We start from the raw sequence: 17,747 nt of genomic DNA, 5'->3' as shown, positions 1-17,747 counted from the left end.
ATTATTATTATTATTATTATTGTTGTTGTTGTTGTTGTTGTTGTTTTAATTTACATTTACATAAATATTTCCGACATTATGCAAAACCGCGCGCACATACGCATGCACACATATATAAGTTTACAGAGGCATTAAATCGCAAATATTATCACTGGATGAATATCAAAAACTACAACCGCAAGTATTATTTCACTTTGATATATGTGTGGATATATGCATGTATGTATGCATGTGAGCGCTTTCGTCTCTTTGCCTTTACAAATTTGCTGTTCATTCACATATTCGTAAAACTAGATATGCATGCAGCCGTTTAAGTTTTATTTGTGTCACTATGATGATACGAGTAGTTGATATGAATGTGTGTATGTGTGTGTGTTTGTGTGTGTGTGTGTTTGTGGATGTTCCTGTGTCTCTGAGTGATAATTTGTAATTAAAACACGTACACAGAAAGCTATAGACGATCGAAACGAAAACGACGATTGTCTGTTTATTTGTGAGTTGCGATTTTAGCACACATTTGTTGTTGACTTTTTACTGCTGCTTTTGTATGCGCGACTAACAAGACAATAGCGACGGCAACGAAGACGACCTTGACTGCGGTTGTAACTTAAATTTTCTGTTATTGTTTCATTGTTATTGTTTTCAATAGTAGCGCAAAATTTTATTTACATAAATCTACTTATTCACCTTGCTGGTGATATTTGAACGATTAATCAATCATTGGGTATTAAAGCTAAAATCCGATAAGATAAATGATTTGCTAGGATAATATGCACAATCTTCACAGGTGCTTGGGTAATGAATGAGAAAGGTACGTGTATTTGTATATATGTGTGCATGTTTTGAATGGTTCGAAGGATGTGTATTAAGTTTGCTATTTCTTGCGTACCTTTTGTGCACCTACCCAGTACTTAGTAGAACTCAATTCTCTAAGCTCTTTCATGATCTTACATTCCTCCTTATGGATGATGTTGAATTCAAATTACGGATATTGAAGTTAAAAAAAATTTCACTTTTCCGTGTACATCTTTACCATAGCTGATCTACAGTATACTTTAGTTCTGTGATAAGTGAAATAAATCGAAACTTTGAAACTCCTGCACAACTAGAGATTTCTATGATATGTACGATGACTCATACAAATTAGTTTAACTTACAACTTTGCTTTGTTCTTGCATTCTAAGAAAACATTTCGATCTGCAAATATCTGTTATCAACATAATTACCCGTGGATTGCTTCGTTAGCTTATTGTCTTTTTTATTGCTGAAAGATTGGGTGCACATATTATGCACGAAATATTCGATTAAGCATAAGAATAAATTTAGCGAAGTTGCGGTCCATCTTCAAGCTTAGTTTTTCGGCAAAAGTGTTTTTATGTGCCTGAATAGGAAAATATCCGAAATTTATTCCAAGATGAAACAGAAAATATGTTCTCTCTCTCAATCTCTTTGTAACTTTCAAAAGCACTACAAAGAATCCATTAAGCGTTAGCTTAGTTTCTATTAAGCTTCAAAAAAAAAAAGCAAAACAAGGAGAATGAGATCCAATTGACAAAATTTTATTCGACTATGACCGAATTTTTTGTATTCACCCACCTTTGCCTTTAGAAGCATTTAGGAAAGCAAAAAAAAAAAAGTTTCTGCACCATTATACGGACATGATTAAGCTTTTCCTTGTCTCTATTGCAGTTAATGAGCACAAGATCCGGAAAGCAGAGTTGCACTCAGCTTATGTTATACAAAAGGCGTGTTCTTTAACCGATTTGGCCTGCAAGAACTTCCAATGCTGAGGCCAACATCTGAATGGTTGCAAACGAGAGGATGCTTATCACAGAAAAGAGCAGACGGTATTACAGTCATGCCTAGATTATATTTGCCACTGAATACGAATACATATACTTTAAAGTCTCCTTAAAATTTTCGTTTATGTCTTAATAAAAAATAATATTCAAAATTGTTTAGCGTTGAGTGGGCCCCAATCGATTTTTCCCTTTTTGTACAGTTTGTAAGATCAGATACAGATATATAAGATACAGAGTATAAGATCATCCGTATACGTGGAAACTTTTATGCTTCTATCTTCTGTAGTCTGTCAGCAGTGAACCAAAAGTCTGCGTTTTGTCCTTTTGAAAGTAGAGTTACTTGCAGTTCACGTGGTCCTGTCCCATTTCCAATACCAATCTGCCTGCCAGAACATACAATTTTTTCGGCCAATTTGGAAACCGATAGCTTCACCATTATGGTTAGGTGGATTTTTGGCCCAGCATTACGTAGACGGACAGATGGCAAGACGACCAGGAGGGTATGCAATAAATCCACTGATACTGATCCAGAATATGCAAACTTAATAAGATACTTGACGTTTTTTCTGGCTGCTGCAAGCGCGTTCACAAGACGAATACACCTGGCTCCTTCGGCGGTGGGTATGATGTGGCGTTAGCTTTCCCACACTGCATCTAAAAATTTTATTCTTTTTCGAATCCAACCAAGAGGTAAAAGAAACTTTCAACATACATAATGTGAACCGTAGGCTATCCTTCTTTACGTACTTTTCTCTTGAAAGCACAAACTGCAGCTATGCTTAACCAAAAATTTTATTAGCTTCGCCTTGACACGCATACTGCTCTCCTTTCGTATTTAGAAAAAAAACGGGAAAAAACCAAATCTTATTTGTCAATTCGAACGATCTGAATGTCACCACATGAGTGGCAAAATTGAACTCACGTGCTTTGTATATTTGTTTACAAATATAAATAATTTTTTTTACTTCTTTTAATTTATACAAATTTATTTATTTATTTTTGTTTTCTTCACATCGTTGTAGTGTGTGCGAGTGTGCTTGGGTGAGGTAGTTGTTTGCTTTCATTATACAAAAAGAGATTTTGCATTGTATCGCAAACGAGTTGTGAGATTCAAATAATGATGTATTGAAAACATGGTTTCTTTTCAGATGTTAGCAGTCAGATGCCTTTGATCTTTTTCTTTTTAATATTTTTTACACATATATTATTAAGCAAATGATTTGTTTTCATTTATTCATTAAAAATGCGATTGCGATGGAATATTAAGCGAAATGATTTTTTCTTTTGAAAACACAAAATTAATTAGATTTAAAAATGTCGGCATCACTGACTGATAAGTAAATAACTTGTATTACTTAACATCGATCAATTTTTTGCTCATTATTACCGGATAATATTGTCACAGTACCAAATACTGGTATATTCTGCTCTAAAGAAAGCCAAAGCATCGAACAACGAACTGTAAAAAAAGTTTCTTTCGCGATGCAATCGGTCCTTTATTTATCAGGTTCAAGTTGAAAGACAATTGCGTCTACGGAGTGATGGAGTCAAGAATCGCACCCGCATTTACCGAACTGAATCCGTTTAATATTGAACGCTTGCTGCTAAACTTCAGATATTATTAATTCAGATATAATTAATTGAAATGATTTTTACGAAGAAATTTGATCTTTGTTTAAGAAGATCAAGTTCAACTTGCCGAAATTCGATTTCTTTCTATGCTTCAACATCTATCTTTAACGCAGTTAGAACGCTTTGGTCAATTATAGAACAGTAATTATTTAAAGTGTATTTCTAATCTTCTTTGGCACTTAGATCTTGCGACACAATTTAATTCCACCTCAGTACACTTTGTACTTCTATCGCGTCTACGCCGCTTTCTCTTTATTTGCTTCTGCTTTCTCGAGATGCAAAGCGTTTCTCTTGCCTTCAGATATGCTTACATGTTCTCGTATTCAACATTGTTGTCGTTTTATTTTTTCCATTTGAAGAACTTATTATTCTTTTCTCACCATTTGGAATAGTTCGAGATCTAACTATTTCTACAAAAAGAGCTCAGATGCGCTCAATTCTTTGAAAAATAGAGGAAACCCTGCGATTTTCACTTATTGTCCCTTTGGATATCAAGTAAATGTCAGTTTCCCACTTTCTACAAACTACCTCCAATGTTGAGCCCTTGCCTCTTACTTCTATATAGGCGTTCCAATAGTGACTACTTTACGATACATCTCAACTTTGAATTCAGTGCAAACGTCATACGCACAGAAATCTTTAGACGATTTTCAATCAAGCTTACGCATGTTTTCACTCACATCTTACAAAGATTTTTAGGATTTACTCATGGCCTTAATCTTGATAAGAAAACTCACACGTAAGCTGAACTTAAACTGCGTTTAAAGTCGCCTTAACTTAAACGTTCAATTCCGCATGGATTGTTCGCACCTTTGGGAGCCTTTGAGAACATTTGTTTGGTTAAATTCTTAAATTCGCTCCTCCTTTTACCTTCAGGGACGCCTCGTTATATTTACACCCAACACCACTTATACTATAAGCTATATTTTGTCGCTGTGAATGTACCTAACAGACAAAAAGGCTTAAGATGGACTTACATTCGATTCAGAGTCATTTTCTAAATCGATTTAAACTTGTCTGTCCATCTGAGTGTGTTCACATCTCCTTGTGTTCAACTTACACACACGCGTGTTTTGATAAAATTAGATACGTTGATGTGTTTCGGTCCACGGACAAATTTTATTAAAAATTCGACCAGTTTTATGTTCCTATGTCGCGCCTTAGTTTGAAATAATTGGTGAATAGTTTTTTATTGACAACTCTACCACACTTGAGATATGAGCCCACGACCATTGGAGGTATTATTCGAGCTCCTTTGTCAACTCGGCTAACAGTTGATTCCCTGAGTTGAGTGAAAACATTCCTTTCTTTCATAAGTCAAAGCATTAATATTTTCAGAAAATTTCTAGTTTGCTGCTCAAGATGTGACATTGTGATCAGCCGCGGCATGAATAGTTAGGCAAAAATTTTTAAGGCCTAATAGTTCTTTTCATTTTTGTAAATAAATTTTGAAAAATTATCTTTCATTTAGCAAACACTGAGTAACATCAATCTTCAATAATACACAAGAACCCGATACGAATTTGGTGAAGTAATCGTATTGAAAACATGGATAAATTCCCTGTCCTGATACCTGATATTATATTTTCCTTAGTTTCGGTAAATCTCCACTTAGGTAGTGTATAAGGATATTACGGCCTAAATCGACATTCATGGCAATAGTGTTCGCATATTATTATTACGTAAAATCGTGGTGGGTATCATCAATTGATTGTTGTAAGCTTACATCAATAACTTCAATAAACCCGCGTCACTAACATGAATTCAAATTCCAATAATTTTCAATATATTTTTTCCTTTTTGACAATTTTCATACACTTATCATAAAGAGTACGTTATAAACAAAAAAGGAAACAAAATATTTTGTTGTGGTGGTAAAGCAATAGCATAATTATTTTATTAAGTTTGGTTCCACTATCTTTCATGCATAGAATCATATCATAGCATGATTGTGAATTTTATTTATGATAAGGTAGAACTCTTCTTACATATGCCTTTGATTCAACGCATTTGATGCATTTGATTCGACGTTTAAAGAAAGCCACACTGCAGGCAAACTATTCAAATACTTAAAGGCGGTTATTTATCCTTTGCTTAGAAAATGTTTAAAACGCGCAACTAATAACGCCATTTATATCATAGCGTTATGTCTTCATTCCCAAAAACTTGTACGATTCTTATTTTTATTCGTTAGCAGAAATTTATCCCAATCCCCGTCTTCAAGATGTGCTTTTATTTTAAAACATACACAGACAAAGTGAAAAGACATTGTATGGTTTCATTATTTTCATAACATTTCTGAATTTCCGCCTTTAGGAAATTTACGCACTTTTCTTCGTTTACTATTTTGATTAGTGTATGGGCAGCGTATTACGCTTCAGCTCCTACTGAAGTATTACGCTTGAACGGAAGATAGACGAACTTGAAATATTAATTTTCCGATTTTTGATTGTTGCATACACAACAATTGGAGGCAATGATTATTTTTTTCTATGGTATTTCGGAAAACAAAGGCTCCTCCTTTGGCAATTGAAATGAAAAAATTTTGTTGTCATTGAAAAAGCAGCAATTTTTCCGACTGATGTTATACCTAGTAGTCAAGAACAAGTTGTACTGAGTATTTTTTTATATCCTGAAACAGTTGTGGTACAAGTGTGTGTGCGGGTTTATGCAACATCCAGACGATTCGGAATCATGTTTTGAATCGATTTCACCCCCTTTATCTGTCTGTCTGTCTGTATCTTTCTCGACCACATCTCATATAATACCATCATCAGTCATCATACGAATAACTGTATTAAGCAAAGCAGCGTAGAGTATGTAATGTTGAGTCGTGGCCCACTATAGACCTTTTATCTGCTTTTAATTTGTAACAAAAATTAAACAGCAAAAGATACCGACATGAACTTTTTCTTATTTTAGATATAAGTTCTCGCCTTCTTTATCTAAGAAATGACCGTCTGAGGACTACAACCAAAAACACGCATAATTTTGGTAAATCAAGTCAGTGACAGTTCGCAGTTTATTGTGATATTCTAGCGTTGCAACAACAACAATCCGACGGTAAAAAGACCAGTCGACTTGTACCGCATGGCCTTTGGGGTAAGCACGAATTTGCACGACCAACGAATCTTCCTTCTAAGAAATTGTATTGGATGCTGCAACCATTTTCTTGAAGCCACATACCATCCAAGGCGATGTCAGTTGATTTTTGCCAGAAACAGCCACCAATCGTCTCTCTCTTATGTTCTCTGCTATTTTCCATTAAATGGATACCATATCAATTTGATAAGAGATATATGTTCCGACTGACGCGTTCGCATACTGGAGAGTTTAGTGAATTCTGTTAACTAACTTATAGAGGATAAATTAGAGAAGAATTGTTTAATAAAATTTCACAAACCCAAATTTTTCGAAATTTAATTATTTATATTCATACATGCGATATGATATTTGTTTATTACCGATATTACCTCAATGTAATTCACTCACACACGTTAGTTCTTGCTTAATATGTGATATGTAACATACACACATACATATATATTATTCAAAGGGATTTGTATTTGCCTTTAATATTCATTAAAATTATTTAGTAAAATTTCTATATACATCGCCATTTGAAAGTATACATACATCTATGTATGTACGCTTGTATGGTTATTATTAAACCGCAAATTTATGTATATTGAATAATTGAATATTAGCATAAGAGCGTATGATAGACAAAACATATCTGCATGCATAACGCAGGCACAGTTTGGAAGGTATTACCTTATACACAGTTGTTGTTATTATTGTTGTATGTTATTGTAATTAATAGAACTTGCCATTCGCATACACATACACTTTCGTACCGAGTGAAAGCTTATAAACAAATCACATAGATATAGATATGCGCACGGAAGCGTGTATTTTATCCGTTTAGCAAATCTTAGTACATTTGTAACCAAGTAATTTAATTACAATTATGCCCATTATCTCGTATTTTGTAACTCATGAATCAAATATCTCATTTTTCACATACATTCACACACGCGCACACACACACACACACGTACACGTACGTATGTTTTACGTACTCATAGAAAATTTATTGCTTTTATTGTATCTGTTTCGTTCGGTCATCTTTCCTATGCTTTTTCGTACAATTCGTTGCACAATATTATGTTCTTCGATTTGTAATTCATTCAAAATTATGCACTTATACATATGCACTTCCAGGAGAAAGAGTGCCGAAGATTCGTTTTAAAGTAAATAATGAATACTTTTTTATTTTTGCCATTTCCTCTTCTATATGTTTATTTATATATGAAATAAGATTCAATGTCATGTCTACTCATGTCTGTCGGATCGTAACGTATTACACTTTCTTTCGACATAAATAATTTATTTGACAAATTGTCTATTTTTCTTATTTTACAAATTTCATATATTCAAGCACCCAAACAAACGAACTGACTTGATTTTATCATTGATTTGCATAACTTATGACATAAAAACGAATCAACATATTTCTAACAAATCATTTATTTATTGCCAACAAGCACATGTTAGCTTTTATTATCAAAGAATATTATAATAGTTAAGTATTACATTTGTAAGTTGTCGGAATTCTCATAAAGCATATATTTATTATCTTAGTATTTATGTACATTTTTTTTTTTGATGGACGCAATGGCAGCGCGCCGCCAATTAGTAACCCTACGATATTCGAGAAAAATCATCCCTGAATTACTGTTGCATTACCTGAGGATGGGCCCTTTCTAATATTTCATCCTTCATTCTCGTATGAAATAAGGAGCTCGGATGCCACTCATCATCACTTGACTTTATTCGGAGTATGCTGTTCCACCAATTTTAGATGTTCCTCAGCATAGCTCCTAGTAGGTTGCACGGTGCAATCTCGCAGATCAAGACGGAGTACTCCGCATTGTGGCTTCCGCTTTGGCATAGGTTGCATGCGTTGTCTGCCTTTGAATTTTCGCTTAGCCTCTTTCAGTGCGCTCATGTTTGGCGTAATTTTCCACAAAGCGGTTAGATTTACCAACGCTCTATCCGTGACCTTCTTTATTCTCTCCGCAAACGTTAATTTAGCATTTAATTGTACTCCAAGATATTTGAGATTGGTATTAAATTCAACAGGTGTGCCTATCGACTTCTATTCGCCAATGTTGTTTCATTTTCTCTGCGGTAAGCTCTAGCACGTGCTTGTGCGGCTTGGATTATCATTTGCATTTGATGGATTGCAATGTACGGCATGCATGTATAAATAGATGTACAATTAAGAAAATGTTAAGAAAGAGGAAAAATTTTTTCATGTTTTTACATATTATTTTGAATGTGCGTTGTTTACATGTCATCATTTCAGAGTTGGGTCAAAAATGAACCCCGAACGCCGAACTAAAGTTTACTACGTAAGATCCACTTCAAGTGACAGCTACACCAAATGTGGCACAAGGCTATGTTAGGTTTGTGCGCATTTATACAACACGAAGAAATACTTGAGATAGACCTTTTATTACACCGATCGCTTTAGAATCATTTTTAAAATTATTTCTTGATTCAATCTTATATTGCATATCCGTTGGTCTGTTTTGTATTCTAGTAATCAACGTAAAAGTCTCAAATTTTTTAAAAGTTTTTCGATGAACCTTCGTACACCGTTCTGTTTGCGATATGAACGCTTCTGAAAAAGGTACGGACCAGATGTTTTCGGCCAATTCCCCTATAATGCCTTATTTTGAAAAGTTGTTATGATGAACAACCGTATTAAACGAAATGGTTTAGAGTATTCAACAGTACATGCAGAACAGTGATGTGCACTTAAAGTCGCGTTTTCGTCAAATTAAAGCAGAAAATTGTAGCAAAGAGTTATTGGCGCTTTCTTAGTTTTGATGAAACCATGCGAAAACCAAGACTTTAAGCACAAAAGCAAAAAAAATCTCTTATTGATATGCTGAGTATGACGGACACAAAATTAAACATTTCCTTTAACCGCAATAGTAATCAACTAGAACATGATCGCATTACATATCTGCCAGTCATATAAAAATAAAACAGCAATGCCATATGGGAATATAGAGCTGTAGAATTTTTCAAAATTTAAATATTATAAGTATTATTATTATTATTATTAATTTCGCCAGAGAAGTAAATTCTAAGACTAAACTCTTAAAAGCACTAGCATCTAAGGCTATCGGCTTTTTTATTAAAAACTCTACCGCACTTGAGATTCGAACCCACGACCATTGACTTGCTAGTCGAGATTCCTCCCCTTCGGCTACTCAGGCGGATAAGTATTATGTTTTGTTTTGTTTTTCTTTTTTCTTAATATCAAGTAACCGAATAAACCGATCCGAAAAATTCGATGTCTTTCACTACTAATCTCTCTCTAAAGGTCCTACTTATGCAAGTAGCCAAACCTTCTATCCTACGCGAACTCTAGATGACCAATTATAGCGGTAATTTTAGACACAAATAACAATATATGCTGTGCTCTTAAAAAGTAAACAATACACAACTGACTTTGACAGTTTATAAGTGCACTATGGATGTTTGTTTTCGTATAAGAAAGTAAGGGGGAAAAGCGACGAAGAATAATTGATTCCCGTCGGGCGTTTTCCGTCTTCACTTTAGATGTGATTGCAAAAGAGATCGTAAAAGTTTGCACATGGTTTATTATTATCATACGCGTTATGTAAACGACAATCGCAGAGCAGGTGCAAACGAATTTTAAACGAAAAAATCTACCAAAAAAGTAAACAATAACTATAGGTTTCCCGAATATGTCAAAATGTAATTTTTCTCTTTTTTTCATTACATGAACGCAGATTGAAGGATATTGCTCATTACAAATTCCTTGTAAACCTGTAAAGAAATTTAGGGAGATATTTAATATCTCCCTTTGTGTTGTGTCGAGTTGTAGATCGAGGTCAAGAAAAATGTTTCTAATATTATTCGTAAAAACTCTGTCATACTCATGGTAAAGAAACACCGAAAACACATCATTCACTTACATAAATGACTCAGAGCAGAGCATATGATACGACTATCAAGTCGGCATGACGACGCAAAATCTCCAAACCGATATAAGATACTTTAATAACGATTAGCCTGCGGCCGAGGTTATAGGGAATGCCTGATCGATAATGGTGTAACATTTGTCCTCTCTCCATATTTTTTCTAACCGTCGCTATATTTGCTTACGCGTAGGGTATATCTCGTGAGTAATGGGTGATATTAAAAAAAAAAAAACAAAATAATTGAAAACTTGGTTGACCACAGCTAACCATTATACATAACTATATAACGAACTTCCAAAATAAGGGTTCACCCTGAAGCCAAAACAGGTCAGTGCGTTGAATTTGGTCAATATATCTCAATAATTTCGATCTGTAAGTTGAAGGCAACAAAACAAGCCCGACAGGCGGACCTTGTCGATACGGAGTAAAGTCTATTTCCACCCTCTTACACACTTATATACTCTTGCTCCACAAGCATAGTATGTAAAAAGTTTATAGTTACGTGTCATCTATCATCGAGATTTACTGGCCATCGAAAGCGGAGCACTTCCACAATTATAGCTTCATGGTCTTTATCGCACACAGTTCGGAAAAATGTTTTCAACATTAAGGTTGTGAATATTAAAACATTGCAATTTCACTTCGATTTCCCTTAAATGGACTCATGTATGTGTGCACAATATTGCACTTAATATTGCTAATAGTGTCAGTCGAATCTAATTCGATTTTCAATCCAAGTTGTCCAAGCTGCTTTTTGAGATTTTTCTAAAATTACGATATGAGTTTCTTTTTTATTTTTTTTCTGTTTAGCGTAGACAATATACGTAAAGCATTTCAATTTCATTTTTGCTCCAATGGAACAAATAGTTTAATATATGCAATGAAGGATTAACTTGTGTTAATTGTGCTCAAGAACTTTACTTGCTTTTAATAATAGAATACAAATTCTTTCTGGTTAATTTGGTGTCTGCTTTGTTTTTTTGCGCAATTTGTTTACGACTGCCATGTAACCGCGATATCCACAACCATTTGAATATTTCACGGCCGATTGGTTGTCTTAGTCATGTTGCTGGATTTTAGTGTCACATTTCACGCAACGAATATATCCATTTCGCTGTATAGGTAATAAAAATAGACTATTTTTTAAAGGCTTTGCATCGCGTCCGCGCCTGCAGCTTGAGATATTAAAAGATAGATGTCCGACAATTAAGCAAACGCCGCTTGATTGAATGAGTGGAAATTGCTAATTAAAAGTTCTTGTGAATTGCACCGAGCTTCGCTGGCGATAATTTGAAACTATGAGGGAGAAAGTTTCTGCAGGTTACCAAATGGTTTTGTCTAATGAGAAAGAAAATGTGCGTAATGCGATACAGTCAGCTTAAAGACGGTTTTTAGAGCTATAATAAAGACTAACTCATATGAGCTGGCAATTACGAACACGAACGCCGCGAATCAGACATTAACCCACCAAGTGTCTTGTTTCACCTAATGAGAATGACTAGTTAGCACAGAGCATCTGAGATGATTTGCAAAAAATGGTGCAGGAATTTTACAAATGCCTAAACACTAAATTTGCGTTGACATCTCTTAAAAATTATCAGCTGTCGACGGGACTATCTTGAAAGTTTTCTTTAGCCATTTTGTTGTGGCTTTATAGACAAGTTGCGTCCATTTTTAAAATTTTTCATCAACGTTCCTTTGCATACACCGTTCAGTTTAAACTTTCCTTATTAACTTAACGCGTTTCGTGCAGCAAATCTTGGATTTCTTTGAAGTGGCTTTCGTTCGCAGATTTGGCTCGTCGTCCAGAGAGCTACTCGTCTTGAGCCGTCTTTCCAGCATTCCGCGGCAGAATATTCATTCGGCAAGCAACATTTAATGTAATGTAATGTAAATGCAAAACTATCGTTTGTATGTTAACAAAGATACGCGTAACTCTGGAGAAATTGGATATATTGACATGACACTCCACATATATATTTAAAAACAATATTAATTTAAAAAAAAAAAAAAAAAACGCTGAACATAAAGAACATATGTAAATAGTTTGAAGAAAGGAATAACTTTGTAATTTGCACGGTCCGAGATATGATAATATTAACTTTCTCATGGCGAACACTTGGAACTGTTTATTAAACTAGATATGCAAATATTAAAAAATATTTTTCTTGTTAATACGACTCGCTCGTGGGCATTGGAAAGTTCATTTTAAGAATAAGCTTAGAAAGCGTGACAAAATTTGATGAATTTTTTTCTTTTTTTGCATTTACTTATTCAATATATTAACATAATTATTTTTTTGTCACACCTTTTATAACCAAACATGTGATTGTAAACATAAAATCTTTTAGATAATCCGTTCCTGATAATTTAAGCTAATTAATAGCTTTTATATAAACTCACAATATCAGTATTAAGCTCTCGATAAATTGTATACGGAATACATCTGCATACATATCGAATACATCCATATACAAAACACAAAACACAAATACTAATCCACAAAAAAATATATTCACTAAGAAAAAAATGCGTTTGTGATCGTCAGGTTTTTTTTGTTTCGTTTCAAAATAATTATATAAAAGTATATGTGTTAATTTGTAGCGAATTTCACGCAAATTACAAAAACATTTTTGAAATCCGTTTAAGTACTTCAGAGTGTTCGAAAGCTGTGTACAATAAAAATTGACTTAAATGAATTTATTTTGATTGCTAAATTTTATTTCAGATTTAGTTGTAAATCTATCCGGAATATATAACGGTCGTAACGTAAACCTTGTTTAATTATTATTGTAATTAAAATTAAAATTCGATAAAATGTATATCGTAAGTGATGCATCGTGTGCTTGTTTTGTGAATTAATGACCAGTTAACAGAAAATTTATTCCAACCTTTATCCGGATATACGTTGAAAATATATATCAATCGTTGTGAAGCAGTTAATGCAGATTTAATTATTAATTCCCTTTCATGTGTATATCTATGTGTATGCGTGTGCCTTTGTGTATATAAATGTATATATAGATATATATATATATATATATATATATGTGTGCGTGTGTGTATAATTGCTATTTTATTTTTTTTATTTTTTTCATTTTATTATAATTTATTTTATAGCATCATCTGAAAAATATGAATGAAAATGTTGAAAACTCAAATAATTTATCGCATATTGCTGCAACATTATCCGGTTCCGGTAATACAGGGGGTACGGGCAGCAATGTCGGTAGTGTGGGAAGTTCGAATGCTACTGTTCTGAGTAATATAAACATAAATGATTTGAATAATTTAAATAATGCAAATAATAGAAGTACGTTAGTGATAGAAAATCAACCAAAACGTCGCGTTAGTATTGCCTCAGATCCCGCTAATGAGTATCGTCATACAGGCGGCTTTGACAACCCTGCCTTTGAACAAAATCCTCGTAGGAAAATATCGCAGGTAAGTAATGATATTATTTTTCATTTTATTTCATTAAAAGTGCTGCTGGAATTGAAGTGATTTTTTCTTCTTCCCCCGTCTAATTATCACTTATTTTTACGACCGAAGAACAGTAAACGCGACTTAACAAAGCTTTGATAAGGAAAATAGATTTTGAACGAAAAACGGTGAAGATGTGATTTTCCAAACCGTTTTCAGAAATCACTTTCAAAACCTAAATAGCAGGTCGCTCCGTCAAGACCCATGACATCAATTTGAGATCAAAACATATCAGTCAAACATATAATCCAGTTCGGTAGTGTAGTCCTTTTCAATCTATTTTCAAAAATATGGCCTTTAAGCAACAGTACCCAGACCTGTATATGTATCCAGACCTCGTCACTCAAGACAGTTTTGTTTAAAAAACCATGACTTAGTTTAAGTAATCGACGAACTTATGGCGAATGTATCTGCAAACGTTTGCTTTCGTTTGCCAAATGCCCATAAGAACAGCTAATCGGCGACAGACCAAAACCTACGTGAGATTAAAGTGACATTTCTTGTTAAAAAAGTCTGTACATTCTTAAGCAGTTAAGATCGATGTCTTACTGGCATTCATTTACTAATCGTTTTTTATATTGGCACATGAAGATGCACATCTTACACTTTCACGTAAGTTGAATGTTCTCCTAAACTGAGTTAGTCAATCAATAAGCCGAGTTAGTCAGTGTGAATAAATTATGTTTGAATTACATCATTATGCCCAGCAAAGACAATGTGTTATAATAAATGCAAGAAATCTCTATAATACATAGAAATATACGCATTAAAGACTCCGTATGTATGTATATACTGTATACGTAGTATCAGTAGTATATGTGTATATATAATGCGCGCGTATAGCGAATATCAGAAATATTTTTTTTCTAAATTAGCACTGCTGTGGCAGACAACTGCGCCAAGTATCCTATCATAAATGTGATTAGTGTTTCCGCCGCGCTTAGTTTTGCACCACACAACAGCGCACTTTCCAATTTTTGCAATGTCTGTGAAACAATGGTTTCCATTGACAAAGACATTATAAACCGTGTTACTCTGGGGAATGAAACTCAGGTCTACATTCACGACCTAGAACAAACTGATCCATCAAGCGAATACCGCAAAAAAGTTAAGTCAAGATTGAAAAAACCGAAGTAGTCAAAGTAGCTGAAAAATCAAAGTGATATTAACAGTTTTCTGCGAGAATCGTAATGTTGTGCACTATGAACACCATCCGCCGGGCCAACTATTAACAAGGGTTATTATTGTAGTTTCACATAGTTTTGGAATAATAAATTTTAAAAAAGAAAAAATTAAATTGGTCTTACTTTTTGGACACAGTGGGTTATATTTATATATATATATATATATATATATATATGTATATCTATATATATAAATGAACAGTGAGAACTGTGGATTTTATCAGTTCACTTGTCTGTCTCCTAGCAGGCGTGCGGAGATCTTGCTTTTTGTATTCCCTTAAAAGTCATTGAATCAGTTCACATCTCAGGGAATTATTGAACATGCCAAGAAGAATGCAAGAAAGCGGAGTAAGAGATAAGTAGCAAAACATTAAATTAATATTTTTATTTAAATAATTCGAAAACTAGTAAAATATGCGATGTGAACATTAATCTATTTATCAAATAAGCACATTGACGTGTTAATTTTCTAAATAAACATCGGGGTAGAGCAAACTGGAGACAAACGTGACTTTATTATTATTGTTGATATATAGTTTCGATGACAACAAAACAAATCAATATGCTAATGAGTATACACAATAGGGTGATTTTACAGTACTTTGTGTCTGTTTGAGTTCAACTTGAAAAATATTTGAAAACATGAAGTCAGCGCAGAGTAAGGTTAGTTTTAATGCTTCGATAAATCATTCTCATTATAATGTGAGGCGCAAGCTCCAATTATTATCTATTCGTGATGATATTTCCCTGAAACCTTGAAAAGTCATTATGAAATTTTTTAACGATTTATTTATTTTGATCGTTTCATCTAATCTTTATTTCGCCTGTTGGATCAGTTATTGCCAGTAAAAATTCAAAGTGTACGCCTGATTTCTTTGAAATACAGCTCAAAGTACGCATTTGGTTTCCAAATACAATGTGTATGTTTATTCAATTTTCATTGTGGTTTTTTTCTCATTTTCGATCATTTGCTTTTTACCATCAGTAAAGAATGTTTTCAAACAATGCGCTAAGTTTACGTGTAAATATGAATTCGCCGACTTTTGTTTAGTTCCCGTGTAACAAAAAAATTAACTTCATTCGTTAAATATTATCTTTAAGAGAAGCGAAAACGTTGCCATTTTGTACGCCATATACCACGCAATACAGTAATGTTCATAAGGACTTTTCAAATAACACATTGTATGAGGTGTGGTAGTAAATTTGCAGTACCGTTTATCCTGTGGCACGCATACGTTAGTATACAAAATCTCATCAAAATATGTTAAAAATCTGCGGCATGTAGCTTAAGCACGAAAATGCATAGACAGGCACTAGATGGATAAACGAATAGATAGTCAGACAAACCTAGATCGATTTAGAATGACTTTCGTTTTGATAAATCCCTCTGCGCATTGCACACATACTCACTTGAAACACACTAGTAGCAAAAGTTGTCTAGAGTAGCACGGATTGTGTAGAGTTATATCGAGGCCGCCTGTGTATAATATTTCATATTTATATAATACATAGTTCTTTCGGATAAACGAATTTATAATATTAATAAAAACAACAACAGTTTAATTGTTGCCATGATTCTTAAACTTATATTTTATGAAGACGAGTCTCTTAGATTTCATATACATCAGTATAAATATGTATGTATTGAAAGGCAAAGTGCAATTATTAATATATAGAATTAGGCCCGCAATGAAATATTTGAAAAAAATTGTTAGACATACGCTCTATTATAAATGTGTCTTTGAAATGTGTCTTCGATCTGATAAATGTCACTTATATCAGACAACGAAAAAAAAATCACGTCAATGATATAAGTCTTTGAAAGTAAGCATCTAGCTCTCGGACGCGGAGGACAGTTTCATACTTGCCTAACTTTTTTATTTAATTCAAGAATGAATGCATGTATTGGTTGGACAAGTGATTGATTTATACATTTTTTTCAAATTTGTCAAATAAATAATTGTGAAAGTGTGCGAAAGAAGACCGCATGAACTGTTAAATTTTTCATATATGTACTTATTTTTTGTGAAGCAGACAATGTATATTGTAAGGTAATAGGTACATGCACAAAGGACCACAACCGAAAAATCGAAATGAGGAAAATCCACGAAGAAGACATGCGCAGGGGCTTGTCAGTGACATTCAAAAACTGAACTAAAAATTAAAAGGAAACAAGTCAAAAGAACACTAATCACGATAAGCTCCCATAACCCATATCAAGTGTGCAAGTATGGAATTGTGATTTGGGGAACACATGTTGCATTAAGGCAGCATGTAATAAAAAGATTCGGTATGGGCGGGATTTTGTTGCGCTATCGGCTAGTCCCAAAGGCATATAGATACAAAATTGAGAAGGCGTTTCCGTAGAATTTTTCCGCTGTGTTCAGTACGTCGGAATTTGTATCGAACAAGGGGCATCCACGGGCAGAAAATAGATGCGTAAGCGTACTAATTAAACATGGTTCATCGCAAGGTATGTGGAAACGACAGCGTCGACGTTTCAAAATTAGTGGAATTTTGCAGACAAGGTACACGAAGAACTGAAAACCGGTTGCCTTTGATTACAGAATCGTATGTTTTTCGCTTTACGTGTTCTGAAAAGAGAGAACGGTCAGAAAATA

General features: G+C 33.9%; 1 protein-coding gene across 11 annotated transcripts in view; it reads left to right on the top strand.

Moving 5' to 3' along the window:
- The window catches only part of LOC119640645 (sodium/hydrogen exchanger 9B1), a 71,959-nt gene that overhangs the window by 48,837 nt on the left and 5,375 nt on the right, over positions 1-17,747 (top strand). For 7 of the 11 annotated variants that reach the window (XM_038038824.1, XM_038038833.1, XM_038038829.1 and 4 more), the window contains one exon: positions 13,580-13,903. In XM_038038824.1, the coding sequence (XP_037894752.1) occupies positions 13,580-13,903 (324 nt within the window). Of the gene's footprint in view, positions 1-119; positions 182-6,507; positions 6,537-13,034; positions 13,286-13,463; positions 13,474-13,579; positions 13,904-17,747 lie in introns of those variants that run through there. The other 4 variants (XM_038038823.1, XM_038038827.1, XM_038038828.1 and 1 more) reach the window with 4 other exon arrangements.

This window comes from Glossina fuscipes, unplaced genomic scaffold (assembly GCF_014805625.2).
Source record: "Glossina fuscipes isolate IAEA_lab_2018 unplaced genomic scaffold, Yale_Gfus_2 121, whole genome shotgun sequence".
NCBI lineage: Eukaryota > Metazoa > Arthropoda > Insecta > Diptera > Glossinidae > Glossina > Glossina fuscipes.
Note: the sequence above shows the minus strand (reverse complement) of the source record. Positions and strands in the feature narration are given on the sequence as shown.